The sequence below is a fragment of the Pteronotus mesoamericanus genome, unplaced genomic scaffold (genome assembly GCF_021234165.1).
Source record: "Pteronotus mesoamericanus isolate MK-2021 breed Mesoamerican mustached bat unplaced genomic scaffold, CSHL_Meso_final contig_2, whole genome shotgun sequence".
Classification (NCBI taxonomy): Eukaryota; Metazoa; Chordata; class Mammalia; order Chiroptera; family Mormoopidae; genus Pteronotus; species Pteronotus mesoamericanus.
In genome coordinates, this window is record NW_026555084.1 from 684857 (window position 1) to 698393 (window position 13537).

The 13537-nt window shown below is 45.1% G+C and overlaps 1 protein-coding gene across 5 annotated transcripts in view; it reads left to right on the forward strand.

The window, feature by feature from the left end:
- Positions 1 to 13537, forward strand: part of FBXW11 (F-box and WD repeat domain containing 11) — a 100629-nt gene that overhangs the window by 26898 nt on the left and 60194 nt on the right. For 2 of the 5 annotated variants that reach the window (XM_054568049.1, XM_054568050.1), the window contains exon 2: positions 8254 to 8355. The exons of the other annotated variants lie outside the window; for them this stretch is intronic. In XM_054568049.1, coding sequence (XP_054424024.1) covers positions 8254 to 8355 — 102 coding nt within the window. The remainder of the gene's footprint in view (positions 1 to 8253; positions 8356 to 13537) is intronic. 5 annotated transcript variants of the gene reach the window in all.

The following is a 13537-nucleotide window of genomic DNA, read 5'->3' on the forward strand; positions in this document are numbered from 1 at the left end:
GTGCCATCGAACTATACACATCATTGAAGGAAGGCAGCCTCAAACAAGGGCCCAGGTGCTGTGACCAGACCCCCGGGCGACAGTGTGGAAATAGCGGTTCTCTGTGTGGAGGCGGCCCGCGGAGGCGGCCCGCGGAGGCGGGGGAGGCTTGAGTGCCGTGTGGGCAGCTGTGTACTGGCTGCATCTGGAAAAAATAGGGAAGGCAAATGGATCAACTAAAAATCGCTTGTATTTAGTTTGGGATATTTTGTGTGGATTTTTTAAAATAAATAAATAAAAATTGGATTGTGATATGTCTTGATTTGTAGCCTTGATTCACTTAATGTTTCTTGAACTTTTCCAGGGTATTGGGACTTTTCTTTTATATACTATAAACTCCCTCTGGGTCAATAAATATACTCCACCTTGGTTTTTATTTGGTGGACACATAATACCCTGTCGTTGGGATCATTTATTTAACCAATCCCTGTGGCTGTTATGACAGTGGTACGATGAACATCTTCTTAGCTGTGTTTTTGGATGTATCTGTTTTTTTCCTTAGTATACTTTTCTACAAATGAAATTGCGGAGTCAAACGAGGTGCATGTTTTTCAAGTCTTGAATATCTGTTGAGAGGTTGCATGCAAGAGGTTGTACCAATCACACTTCAGCCAGCAGAACAGATGAGTGACAAGCAGGTAGACTTTGGAAATAAATCGGAGGAAATTGCTGCTGCTTTGGGGAGGTTAGTGTCAAGCAAAGGAAGCAACAGGCAGTGCAGTTGGGAGCAGAGTGTCGGGATTTGGAGTCAGATGGAATTGTGGATCTGCCACTTCTGACCCCTGGCACCTTAATTGACACCCCTCGTCCTCGGCTTCTTGCTTTGTAGGACTAAGGTGCCTGTCTGGCCAGGGGAGAGGGGTGTGCCGGTTGATGAGGCACCATGGCTGGACAGTGTCTGGCACCTAGTAGGCACTCGGACAAGATCAATTTGCAGCCCCTCCGTTTTTGTAAATTTTCCTTTACGTATATCATTTTCATTGAAAACGAGGTTAAACTTAGAGTGAAGTGGTCTCCCCTAGACCTGAACAGCATTTCTAAATGGGGCCGCAGATGTGAACTGACAGAGGCTCAGATGTACTTAATTGAACTGTTTGTTTAATTCTCTCTGGTCTCAGGATTTGTGGATCCTGGATCAGTCCCGCTGGGACTGGGTTCAGACTGATCTGGTCTGGAGTTTGCTGGGGGAATCTGTCCCTTCTTGGCAACAGAACCTCACGCTGGTCCCCAGTACAACTGAGGATCTTTGTGCCTGTGCCAGAAATAGATTATTTTGTTACATTCTGTTCTCTGCCATGTTGCTTAGAATAGAGATTCCGCTTCTCCCCTGATACATCTAAATCCTTCCCCTCTCCAGCTTCTAACCTGGTGACATTTTTGATTCATGGGTGATAGTCATGAAATGGACAGAATTTTTTTTTTCTTCTCCTTTGGAATTATTCAGGAACAAGTTGTTACTATTTTGACCTTTACCGCTGTTTCTGAGGGTTACCTAGGTAAAATATATTGCTAGTATCCAGCATTTTAACAAATTTAAACTATAGGTGTTTAAGATAGACTCAATTCTTGGGAAAAGAATTTGTTTTTATTTAATTTGTGAAGCTACTGTTTATGACTTATAACAACTTATTTAATTAGTTATATAATTAAAATAAAGCATTAGTTAAAATTATGCCAAGTAGTATTAAAATATCCCTATAAGCACCAGATGTCCATTTGAGAAAAATCAGGTAATATGGATGAATAAAAATTTAAAAAGAAAAATTATATTTCATCCTCTACCAAAGATAAGTAACTGCAAAGATTCATTTTAGTTTTGTTAACATTTGGGTTCTGGTATCTTATCTTATATAATCATTCAAGATGAGATAATTGTCTGGACATTAAAAGTTTTGTTTTATTTTAAATAGTAGAGTTTAAGGAAAGTTTGGGCTCTGGCTTTGAGTTCTGGTTTGACTACTGTTTGGCTCTGTTTGAATCCCTAAAACTTGGCAAATAGCAAACTTCAGTCTTCCTCATTCGTACTCTTTTTTTTCTGCCTCCTTCCACTGCTTCCTTCTCAGGCCCTTCTTTCCCTTCCCATAAATTCTAGCCTGAAGAAAATACCCTATGGTGTAATGTCTCTGTGTAGTTCTACAGTACAGTTGCTAAGAATTAAAGAATATTCCCTTTCTTAGTTATATGTCACATGGTTGCTGTCAAACACTATTACAGTAAAATACCATCATAAGAAAAAGAAAGCTGTTTATACGTAGCTGTTTATACGTGAAGGCAGTGAACCACTATTCAGTTCTTTAAAAGGCCTTGGAAGATACTTTTAAATTGTGAATTTTTATTTTACAACTCGATTAGTTTTTAAAACAAAATAGTTACTTTGGTGAGAGCTTGCTATTCCTTACAGGTTGCCATCAAACACTTAAACAGCAGAAGCCTCCGTTCTGAATCTTTTTAAAGCTCCGTGGCCCTGTTTTCAGTACGGCTACTGCTCCTTCTTGGAAAGCAAGTGTGCGAACTCAGGCACCACAGGATAGATAGCCCCCGATTGGGATCGCCTTCACTGCCTGCCTCGTTTGCTTTGAGGCGAGGACAGCCTCCAGTAAAAACAGAGGGGATGCTCTGCAGCTTTCACGCCCAGGGTGAGAGAGCGAGAGAGAGCGAGAGAGAGCGAGGGAGCGGGAGAGCGGGAGGGAGAGCGGGAGAGCGGGCTGTGTGAGCTCCTCGGCCCGCCCGCCCGCTGTGCGACTCTTCAGCCCCGAGTCACTGCCCCAGACTGAGTCCCAGCGCCGAGCGAGTTAGTGCCCAGGGGTTACCGTGAAGTGGAGCTTTTGCGCAGCCCCCGTGTCATTGTCACGGCACTCTTTGTGTTGTAGTCTGTCCGGAGGGCATGGGGGAAGTGTTGTTGGGAACAGAACTGAGGCCGAGGATAAAAATTGCCTTTAGACACGCACTCCCCAAGGTAAGTGCTGGCGCTCAGGGCCCCTGTGGGTGGCCCTGCTGGAGGGCGTTCGCACTGGCTGTGAAACGCGGAGGAGGGACTGTGCGTCTCCTCCCCCTCCCCGAGGGGGTGCCCCTCGCTCCAGCTGCCAGGGGCCGTCCTCTGCTGGAGCGGCTCGGCAGTTGTCTCATCGTTGCCTCCAGCCGTGGTTGGGATATTAAAGTTTTTGACGTCTCACTGGAAGGAATTAAAAGATTCAAAACATTTTATTTCATACTATCTATAAAAAATACACGGTTTTTGTCCTACTTGCTTCCTCTCTTTATCTTTGGGTGACTGTTGAGCAGACTCCTTTTCTGTCTTGCATGTGGCAGACGTTCTCCATGCGTCCTAGGAAACTCAGGATCTTTCTTTTGTGCTGGCTTGACCTGGCAAGGCTTTGGCTCGATAGTAAGCTTTGGTCGCTACCTCTTAGCCAGAGAACCTCACCTCCACCCTTGCCCGTGCGCTGCGTGACCCTCTTCCATTCCTTTGACAGATACTGTTGAAACAGCATGTTCGCTGAGTCGCAGGGGAAAGGCCTGCTACACGTCGATAAAATCTGCCACTTAAATACCTTCATAATGCTAAATTCTTGGCACATCCTTGAATAGGATATGCCGTCTTTTAGCTCCTCAGCTTTGCTTATGCTGTATATTCTGCCTGGAATGTTTTTCTTTTTCGCCCGGCCGCCTCGTGCTCGTCCTTCATGGCTTAGGTCAGCATCCTCCTCCTTTGGGTAGTTAAGTCTGTTTGTGTGTGGCCTGTGTGTGTGTGTGTGTGTGTGTGTACACACTGCACATTCTCAAGATTCCCTCCTGTGAGGTAGACAAGAGAGAATGGAGAGAATGTCTTGTTCTTCTGTCTGCAGATAGATATAAGTTCATATAAATTTTTTTGTTGAATGGAATAGTATTTAAACCTTTCACTTTGGTTATCTCAGGCATTGATAATAGGAGTTAGAAGAGACTGGTACTGTCTGCTTTTGTGGGAAATGGTTTAAAGAAAAAAATGGGATTTATAGAAAACCCGTAATAAGACACATTTCTAAATCAGAATGATATTAGAGAAACAATTAACAGAAAATACCTCTTTGGTTAACTTTTAAAAGAATTGCCTCTTTGAGAAGGAATCAGGGCAGAATATTCAACACAGTCCCATCTAGAAACAGACCAAAGTTAGCTTTTGTGAGTTCTTCTTCAAGCCAGCCAATCAGAAGGCAAGGTGCCTGCAACCGCTTTTTCCTTTTGATTTTTGGTTCCTATGGCAATACGAAGAGAGCCTAGGATATTCCTCTCCTACCTCTTTTAATAATTTTCTGCTTTTGAAAAATGCCAGAAGCGATTCTTCTCCTTGCCTGTGCTGACTGGGGGTGTTTCTCAGCGCGGCCGCCCTGACTTTGAATTTTGGTTGTGCGGTGGGGATGACAGAATCAATAAGCACCTGGTTTCCTTAGCTAATGTTATATTCTTTGGCCATAGAACCTACAAATAGAATCACGTCTAATTGGGAGTTTGCTATTAGGACCCTGTGTGAACCATTTCCCGTTCTCTGTGAACAATCCTAAATCAGAATACTGATTGTTACAAGTAGCTAAACGTGAAATTATAACAAGCATTTCTTGGGGGGTTTTCTGCCCATGAAAGGCCTTCCTTAAGTATCTCCACTGTAATCTTCCTGGGTTTCTCCTGAGCTCAAGGCTGAAGTCTCAAAAGGAAAGAGGCTTAGTTTGTATTGTTGGCTTAATAAGTAGGTCAAGAAGTATTTGTTAAAATTGGTAAATACCCAAGGTATCAGTTCTTCAGACATATTTAACAGTGAGATAGTGTTCTAGAAGTTTGAATATAGACTACTTAAAAGTTAGCTGTGAAAGAAAGGAAGAAAAAGAGACAACAGTCTACATTGTGAATGTAGCCGCTATGAAGAATCTTTGCATTATTCAGTTAAAGAATGATGAATAACAGTTATTCCACAATGGTCAACAGGGGTTCCCAACTAGTTCCCTAAATTTAAAATTAGAAGCTTCAGGAATCAATTACTGCTGTGGTCCTAGTTGCATTTTAATGCTCTTAGGTGATAAATGTGGAACTTTTATTTTTATCTACTATTTTAAAATGAAATCTACTTTCTCTTGGTCTTTTAGACCTAAGAAAAGCCTTGTTTAGACCAACAATATAGCCCTCCTTGTTAAAAGATGGGCGTGTTTCCTAGAGTGACATTTTCTGTTGAAAAGACTATTTTTAGGCGCTGTGGCTGGTCACTTAGCCTCCAGGTAATGGCGTGCGAAAGTAGGGCAGCGCCAGCACCTCTTACAAAGAAGCGCTGGCCTCTCTCCGCGTATCCCACAGTGTTTTCTACAGGCAGCACAGCAATAAATTCTTGGAAATTGGACCCTCACAGGGTCCTTTAAAAATTTTCTTCCTGAATATAGAAGTTCAATATCAAACTTTGAAAAACGGTTAATTTTTTTTTTTTTGGAAGACATTTTTATTTACCACTGAAGGGAAGAGAGGAAACAAGCAAAGATAGGTAGGGTAGGATAGAGAGCCAGACCCAGTGTCTTGGGGTGGCATGAAGACGAGGAGGCAGAGCTTGGTGTTCAGCACCACCCCCCGCCCTGCTGGGGGGAGGTGTGAGGGCCCCTTGCACCGCGGACCCCAGCTGCCTACCTTCAGCTAAGTGTTAGCAACAGTTTTGCTCGTAACAGTTAATATTTTGAAATTAAGTCCTTAGAACTTCCTTAAGTTCTCAAAAGTTTCTTTAATTGCTGTCCATATTTTTTAAGTATTGTTTATATCACTAGATGATGAGGAAACCTTGGGAAGATCATCATTTTTCTTTGGACTTCATTGTCTTCACTTCTAAAATCAGGGTGGAAGTTTGAACTAAATAGTCTTCCAGCTTTTATAGTCTATGATGCTTTGATTTATTGAATGTGAAAAAATTTTTTTAAGCTTTGGATCCCAGTTAGTAGCAGAATCTAATCAGGGCGCAGCGTCTCACGCCCTGGCGGGTTTTTGCCCTTGGAGGCAAACGCAGGCAGAACCTCTCAGATGAACCTGATTGCTGTCGCTGAACAAGTGAGGCCATTTGCAGGCGACTTCAGTGTTAACGTGGAATCCGTTGACTAATGCGTGTGTAACCCTTAAACTCCGTCCTCAGAGCCGAGTGATTCTGTGATTTGGAGGACTCCAAAGATTCCAAAAAGAAACTTACATTGAACTGTGAGCATGTTGGGCGTTGATTTAACTCAAGTAATCTGTGTAATGTATGGAGACACATGGGATGTGGCCGGCCCTTTTCTCTGCCCATCTCCCTCTGATGCACGCCGATGTAAGTGTTCTTTTAGGAGGCGTTGGCTAGATCTCTCCGGATAGAGTTTGTTGTAGTGGAAAGAAAACAAGTTTGCTGAGAGGCGCACAGGACTAACTTGTAGTCCCCGGTTGCTCCTGCTCTCGCGCACCTTGGACAAGTTGCCCTTTTAACAAATCACGCTCCCCTCCCCTGGTCCCCACAGTTTCCTCCTCTGTAAAACGGAATAATACCCGTCTTCCCCGGGGCTTTGTGAGGGTGTCCTGTGTCAGCTGTCTGGCCTATGACAAGAACTTGGTAAATGGCGGCTGTTCTCGTTACACAAACCCTTACTCGGCGTCTTCTGTGGCTCTCCCAAAGCGGTGCGTGCCTGGCGCGTACATGCGCATTGGCTATGGCGAGCTTTGGAATAAAGGTACTCATTGGAAATGCGTGGCATTTTCATTGTGACAAAAAAAAAAACACAACAACCTGCTTAGTTTTTATTTATTTTTTTCTTTTATTCCATCTGACTCCTCTGGTTTTATGTTGTTTAACTGCCTTTTCAAAACAATCTCAGGAGTCCAGTTACACTGCAGGTGCGACCTGAGTAGGAAGTGGCTGACGCAGGCTGGGAAGCCGGGTCTGTCTGACCTCAGGGGGAGCAGCCTTCGTTTGCAGTGCACTTGGGGGGCCACAGAGTCTACCTGCCAAACCAGAGGTCTTGGCGGGTGGAAGTTACGCTGGGGCAGTAAGTGTAAGCCTGGACTGTCCCAAGAAAATGAGGATGTTCGACCATCCTAATTACAGCAAGGACAGACAGGTTTATGAGGTCGGGTCTGAGACTTCTGGAATATTTGGGTTAAACCCAAACATCCACCTTTTAATTCATTTGCATGATTATTGATTTTGCCATAGTCAGTTAATTGACCTTAGATTGGAAAAAGTACTTATGAATACCATAGGTAACCTCATGGTTTTAAAATACTAGCTGTAGTGTATGCTTATTTTTATAATTTACCTTTTTCTTTTTTAATTTCCTGAAAACTGGCAAGCTTTTTAAAGAGAATGAGAATAGATAAATGAAACAAGCTTTTAATCCTTGCTCATGTCAAATGAACTTCGTCAACAAAGTCCAAAATGAAAATTGTGTTATTCCTGAGTTTTTCCCCTGGGAAGGCCAAGGTGTGCGTGACCCTGAAAATCAAGATGTGTTTTTTAATCAGCTCTTGTTTTTTTTTAATCAACCTATCACTCATCTTTCTTGTTCCTTTTGCTTTATGTCTCTAGGTTTCCTGTGATTTTACTTAGGGAGGTGCAAAATTGTAACCACAGGACAAAAATTCAGATGATCAAAGTTTTCACAAAAGAGGCAGTAGTCTTGTGGAATGAATGTGGGTTTTAATAGCAGACAAACCAGGGTTTGAAACCCTGGCTGTCCCTCTGCGGGGTGTCCTTGCAAACGACTTAACCTCGGAGCCTCAGTTTCCCTGACACTGTGGTGTGGGGTTGAGAGAACACATTTGAAGTGCCTGGCACATAGTAGGTGATGTACTGATGGCAATTATAATTATATGACCTGGACTAGAAACTTACTTTTATGAAGCTTACTTTTATAATGGTCACGGTCTCACCATTAATCTTGTTTTGCACTCAAACTTTCACAGTTCCCTTTAGTGGGTTGTCATTTAATCATCCTTTCTCTCCCTCTTGAGCCCGTTCCTGTATCCAGAGGATTAGTGGTTGGCAGCAGAAACCTCTGACTAGGACAGAAAGCGGGCCCTCTCCCAAGGTTTCAGCACGCTGCTGCCTATGACCGCCCTCCCTGACCTCCAGACCGCCCAGGGTGCACCCCCTGCCCCACTAACATTCAAGTTGCCTGTGTGAAGGAGTGATTTGTTGCGGCCTCTAACTGCTTCTTCTCTTCCTTCCTTTTTGTCATCCTGCAGTGTTCTGTGCCAAGGTCTTTGTGGCTAGGCTGCGCCAACCTGGTAGAGAGCATGTGCGCACTGAGTTGCCTGCAGAGCATGCCCAGTGTCAGATGTCTCCAGGTGCCTCTCTTCTTTCTTGTTGTAAATGTGTTTTTACGTATGCCATGAACATTTGTTGAAACTTGCAGTAGTGTGTTTAATCCGATGTTAAGTCTGCTAAATGTTCTGTGTAACCCTCTGCTCTCCTCCAGCCTGGGTGCCCCACACGGGGCGTTGGTGCCAAGCGGGCCCTTCTGAGCAGAATGGGTCTCCGGCGGGGCCCCGTTCTGCTCCTCTTTTTCTGTTCCTGCTTTTAATTCTCACCCCCACCCCCACCTTGAAGCTGTGATTCTCATGTTTAATAGTTGTGCATGTGCCCAAAAAACCCTGACATTTTCCATTTGGCTACTTCTAACAGTTCTTTGTTGAGTCCGGGAGGGTTTTATAACTAAAGTGGTTGTTTTTCTATTTTGAAACTCATCCCTTTGGCTTGCTTCCTCTCCCTCCTTCAAAAAAGGAGCGGGCGGAGAGAACCCTAATGGTAGAAAGCCTCAAACTGAAGTTTATAAAGATCACAGCTTTACGCTGCCAACAGCTGTCAGTTTGTGCCGCTTCCCAAAGGCCAGACCTGACACCTGTCCTCTGGGTCCACCCGGTTTTCCAGGCCGAGGCCGGCAGAGAATTCCACAGATAACAGTAAAGCGTTTCGCGGGGAGTGGGGCGGGGCTGCTCAGAAAAAAGAGCACAACCAGAAAACTGGTAGCAGGAGCGCAGCCGGGCGGAGCTCAGCGACGGGGACGGGCTCTCGGGCGCCAAGGCAGACAACAGGGTGGCTGTCCTGCGGCAGCTCTGTGTAGAGGAAGCATGCATTTAATTAAGTATGGTTTCAGTGGCAGTGCTCAGTTTTCATCACTGCGTATTCCAGCCAGCGTGATATATCTTTAAGAAGCATTATTACATTCCTGGCGTCCTGGCGCGGCTGCCCCGCTGTAGGGAAACACAGTAGAAGTCAGGAAATGAGGGAGAGGGATACTATTGACGTCAGGGGCGGCTCTAGTGTTTTCAAGGTTATTTTCCTATTCATGTTCCGGTCTTTAAACGGAGCTGGGGAGCCAGGAAGGAGGAAAGCTTCCTTCATATTGGGATTGTGCATTTTATTTACTTTGTTGGCAAACACTCTGATTAATGTTGGTGTGATTATTGATTCAAATTGCTTTCCTTAGAATATTGTACTGTAATTCACCAACATGATTAACTGGAGAGCGAATTCCATATCAGGTCCAGCTGTCTTAGCATCCCCATAAAAAGGTGGGTTGTAAGGTGTAGGGCCCAGGGGCTAGGTGTTCCGGTGACGCTCCTGTGTGATGTGTGTTATCTTTGGAAGAGCAGCTTCTCTGCATGCGATGTAACTTGAACACAACTGGTTTTGAAGGGCTGGCATTATTGCATGTGCGCTCCTTGGTGCTAAATAATGGATATTTGCATTATAGTAATGGTGTGCATCTTTGTCTCGATTTTTCTGAAAAATGCTTATTATTTGAATGTTACAGTTGCTTTTTTAGTGGGCTCTCTCAGTTTTGTTTTTTTCCTCCAGAAATTTAAGAAGGGGGAGAATTGCATGAGCAGTTAATGAGGTCTAGAAATGAAGAGTCTTAATATTGCACGCAGTTAAAGTAATTGACCAGTGGAAGGTATCACTCGATATATTTTGAACAGTGTTGGGAAGTCACGAGGTGGGGTGAGTGGGAGGAAGTATGGGTTCCTACCTTGCTGAAAATGGAAACCCAAATGTGTTAAAAATTTGTCTTTGACTCATCTCTCCCAGAGAAAAATCATTTAAGAGGGAAAAAAAAAAAGGAAACTTTTCCTTGATTGGATTGGAATAAGGTGAAATACGGCATGATAGATACTCGCTAAAATGTGAATGGAGCAAATATTGTCTTTTGAGGTGTGTAGGGATTTTTGTTTACCTAGGTTGTTATTTTATCTTTAGTGTATAAAGTGAAATATGTACTCACCTGATTGAAAAGAGAAAATCATTAGTCTATTTTGTTCCACTTGTGAATGGAAAGTAAACGTGTATGAATGAACCCGGGAGACTTCCTTTCTCTCTCCCCATTGGTTCCCCATGTTTTTTAACACCAGCGTTCCCCCTTTCCATCGCCAGCCTGCAGCCGGTGCCAGAGTTCAGTGACTGCCTGGGTTTGAGCTTTCCCAGAACGCCCGCGGCGTCTGTGCCGCACCTGGGCTACCGCAGAGGCTCCTCTTGCCGGGCACTGCACGCACCCCCCAGCAGGCCCGTTGTCCGCAGGCTCCAGGCGAGCGGCAGCGGCAGCGGCCTGCCTGAAGAGCCTGCTTGACTGTGCCTGGGCTTTTGAGTTTCACGAAAGGGTCCCCTTAAAACTCTCACGCTGGACCCAACGGCAGTTGCACCTTTAGCCAATGAGCCTACTTCTGTGGCTGAGTTAAGGTGCCTCCTGAAAAACGGGCGTCAAGATGGAGACACCCTTAGGCCTAATGCGGTCCCTCTAGTTTCTGCTGTTGGTGAGAATGGAAGAGGCTTTAAAAATAAAAATCATTGACCTCAATAAAGATGTTAAAAAAAAAACAACCGCTCACCACCAGCTGTACTTGGTGCATCACATACATTGGTTCTGTGATAACCGTGTCCGGTAGGCATTATTGTCCCCATTTTTCAGATGTGGAGGGTGGGTCTCAGAGGTGAAATACATGATTGGGCCCAAGTTAATGTTGGCTTAGGTGTGAAGCGCTGGGCTGGCATTTGAATGCCAGGTTGGCCCGGTTCCAGAATTTTCACTGGAATGCCACTTCTGGAGTTTGCCACCTTCGTTTTGTTCATGAAAACTTTACTATTGATAATCTGGTATATAGCTTGTTTAGTCATCATTTATTTCACAATTTTTTAAAAAAGAAATACCTACCAAATACCTATGGGGGAAGGGGACAGGGAATTGCATTCCCTTTGCCAAAATGAGCTCTCTGAATCTTCGGGCCAGTGAGATTCCGCAGTGGCTTTTCTGCAGGTTAAATGCCGTGGTTATTTTCTGAGCAGCTGGTATGTGCCAGGGCCTGTGCTGGTGCTGATCATATAAAAACAATCAATACAGTTCATTACCCGCTCTCAAGGAGCCTGTTGTAGTAGTAAGGACACCTGTGAACAAAAGTCCAGACTGAATCACCACGTCCGTCCGTCCGTGTGTGTGTGTGTGTGTGTGTGTGTGTGTGTGTGTGTGTAAGTAGTAAAACTCGAAAGGTAGCCAAACCTATATCTGCTTTTAAAAAAATGTGAACCAGTTTAAACTAGAACCAAACCCGCAACATTTTTTAGAACAGTTGAACTGGAATATCTAGATGTATGTGAACTAAGCTGAACTGACTATTTCAGTTGGTTCAGGTATCCAGATTCAGCCAGTTGATCATCAGCATCAGATAATCAAGAGCTCAGACCACGCATTTGCTGAGGCTCCAGGACTCCCTGGCACCAGTGATACCAGTGTTACCAACAGGGTCGAGCATTTGTTCCCCCTCCAGTGTGCCAGGCTTCAGACTCAAGGTTCTCTCATTTACTCCTTCATGGAGAAGTTGCCTGTCATGCCTGTTTTATGTGTGATGTTGAGTGGACTTGCCCGAGGTTACACATTTATGTCAAGTGGCAGGACTGAGTAATGAAGCGAGGTCTGGGTGACTGCAAAGCCAGAGCTTTGGTCACCATGCTGTAGTGACATCAGCTCGGCAACTGCCATTTTTAGGTTGAAACGAATCCCGCTTTATTTTTAGTGTTAAAAGCTTAAAGCTACTGTTTTAGTGTTAAAAGCTTAAAGCTACTGTTCCTGAATGCAGAGGTCCGGCGCTGGTGGGCTGACAGCTTTGCCAGGGAGCACCCCGGGCGGGCTCTCCGCTGCGGGGGCGGTGATAGTGTTTTCAAGGGTAGGACTGATCACTTGGAATGACAGTGCAGGTCATGGGAATCAAGTTTCAGTGCCTCCTTCCTAGCTCCAGGGCACATCGAGCTGGACAGTAATACAGCTTCTTGGCAGCTGCTTTTCTTGTTTCTTTTCTTACTTTTAGTGTGTACAGCAGCCACAGCAGTTCAGGAACACTGCAGTCAAAACTTCCTGTAGCTACTAACGGAGAAGGATACTTTTTAGAAGAGGGAGATAGCTCGGTGGAAAGAATCCTGGCTCGGGAGCGCACACGTTTCACCTCGAGCCTTGTGCCTGCCGCTTCGCAGCTCCGACACTCGGAAAGCTGCTTTACTCTTCTTGGCCCTCAGTTTCCTCTCCTCAAAAATGGAGGTGGCTTTATCTGCCCTAAAGGGTTTTATGAAGTAGGGGACGGTAACAGCAACCTCTTACTACTGACTGCCTTACTCTTGGGAACAGAAATCTATTTCTTTCAGTGCTTGCTCCTACTCTATTCAAGAAAAGGGGATTCAGCCTTAGATCCTCAGATTGCAGGGCAGGGCAGGGCAGGGATGGGAAAATTGAGACTGTGGCCCAGGCCGGGGAGCTAGGTTGTTTAGAGCGTCATCCTGATATGCCGAGGTTGCGGGTTTGATCCTCGGTCAGGGTGCACACAAGAAGCAACCAGGGAATACACCAGTAAGTGAAACAACAAATCGACCCCCCCCCCCCACATCAGTACATCAATGAGTAAAATAAAGTTAATACTTTAAAAATTAAGGCCGTGCCTTTGGTGTGGCCGCTGCTGCCAGGGGCGTGTTCTCGCGTTCAGGGCCTCCTCCTTCAGGCCAACAGGGCTGCTCCTTGTCTCCTTTGCCAGTGACCGCTGGCGTTTCTTCACTTCTTGTCGGTTATCCTATTGCACGCTGGGTCTAGTCACGTGAGGGCTTGGAGAAACCCTTTGGGTCATTTAATGGTAGAGTCTTGAATATTTTGTGAATCTTAAAAAATACGTATTTTCTCTTTGTAAGAAATTTTACAAAATATTGTTACAAAAAAACCAAAACCCAACCCACTGGTAATCTCCCCACTCATCACGACCCGGAGAGCCGTGCGGTCCATCTGCTTCCTGCCCGTTGCGCAGGGCAGGGCCCTTCAGATTGCACAGGCTCTCCCTGCTGTGGCGGTGGCGTCCTGGCCGTAGCAGTGGTTGCTGAAGTGCCCCGCGGAGCCTCCGAGTTTGACTTCAGAGTCACTAGGGGCTGAGCTTGCTGCCCCTCCCGGAGGGGCTCTGCGTGTATCTCTTTTATGTGGTAGCGCTCTTAGAATTCTTTACATAA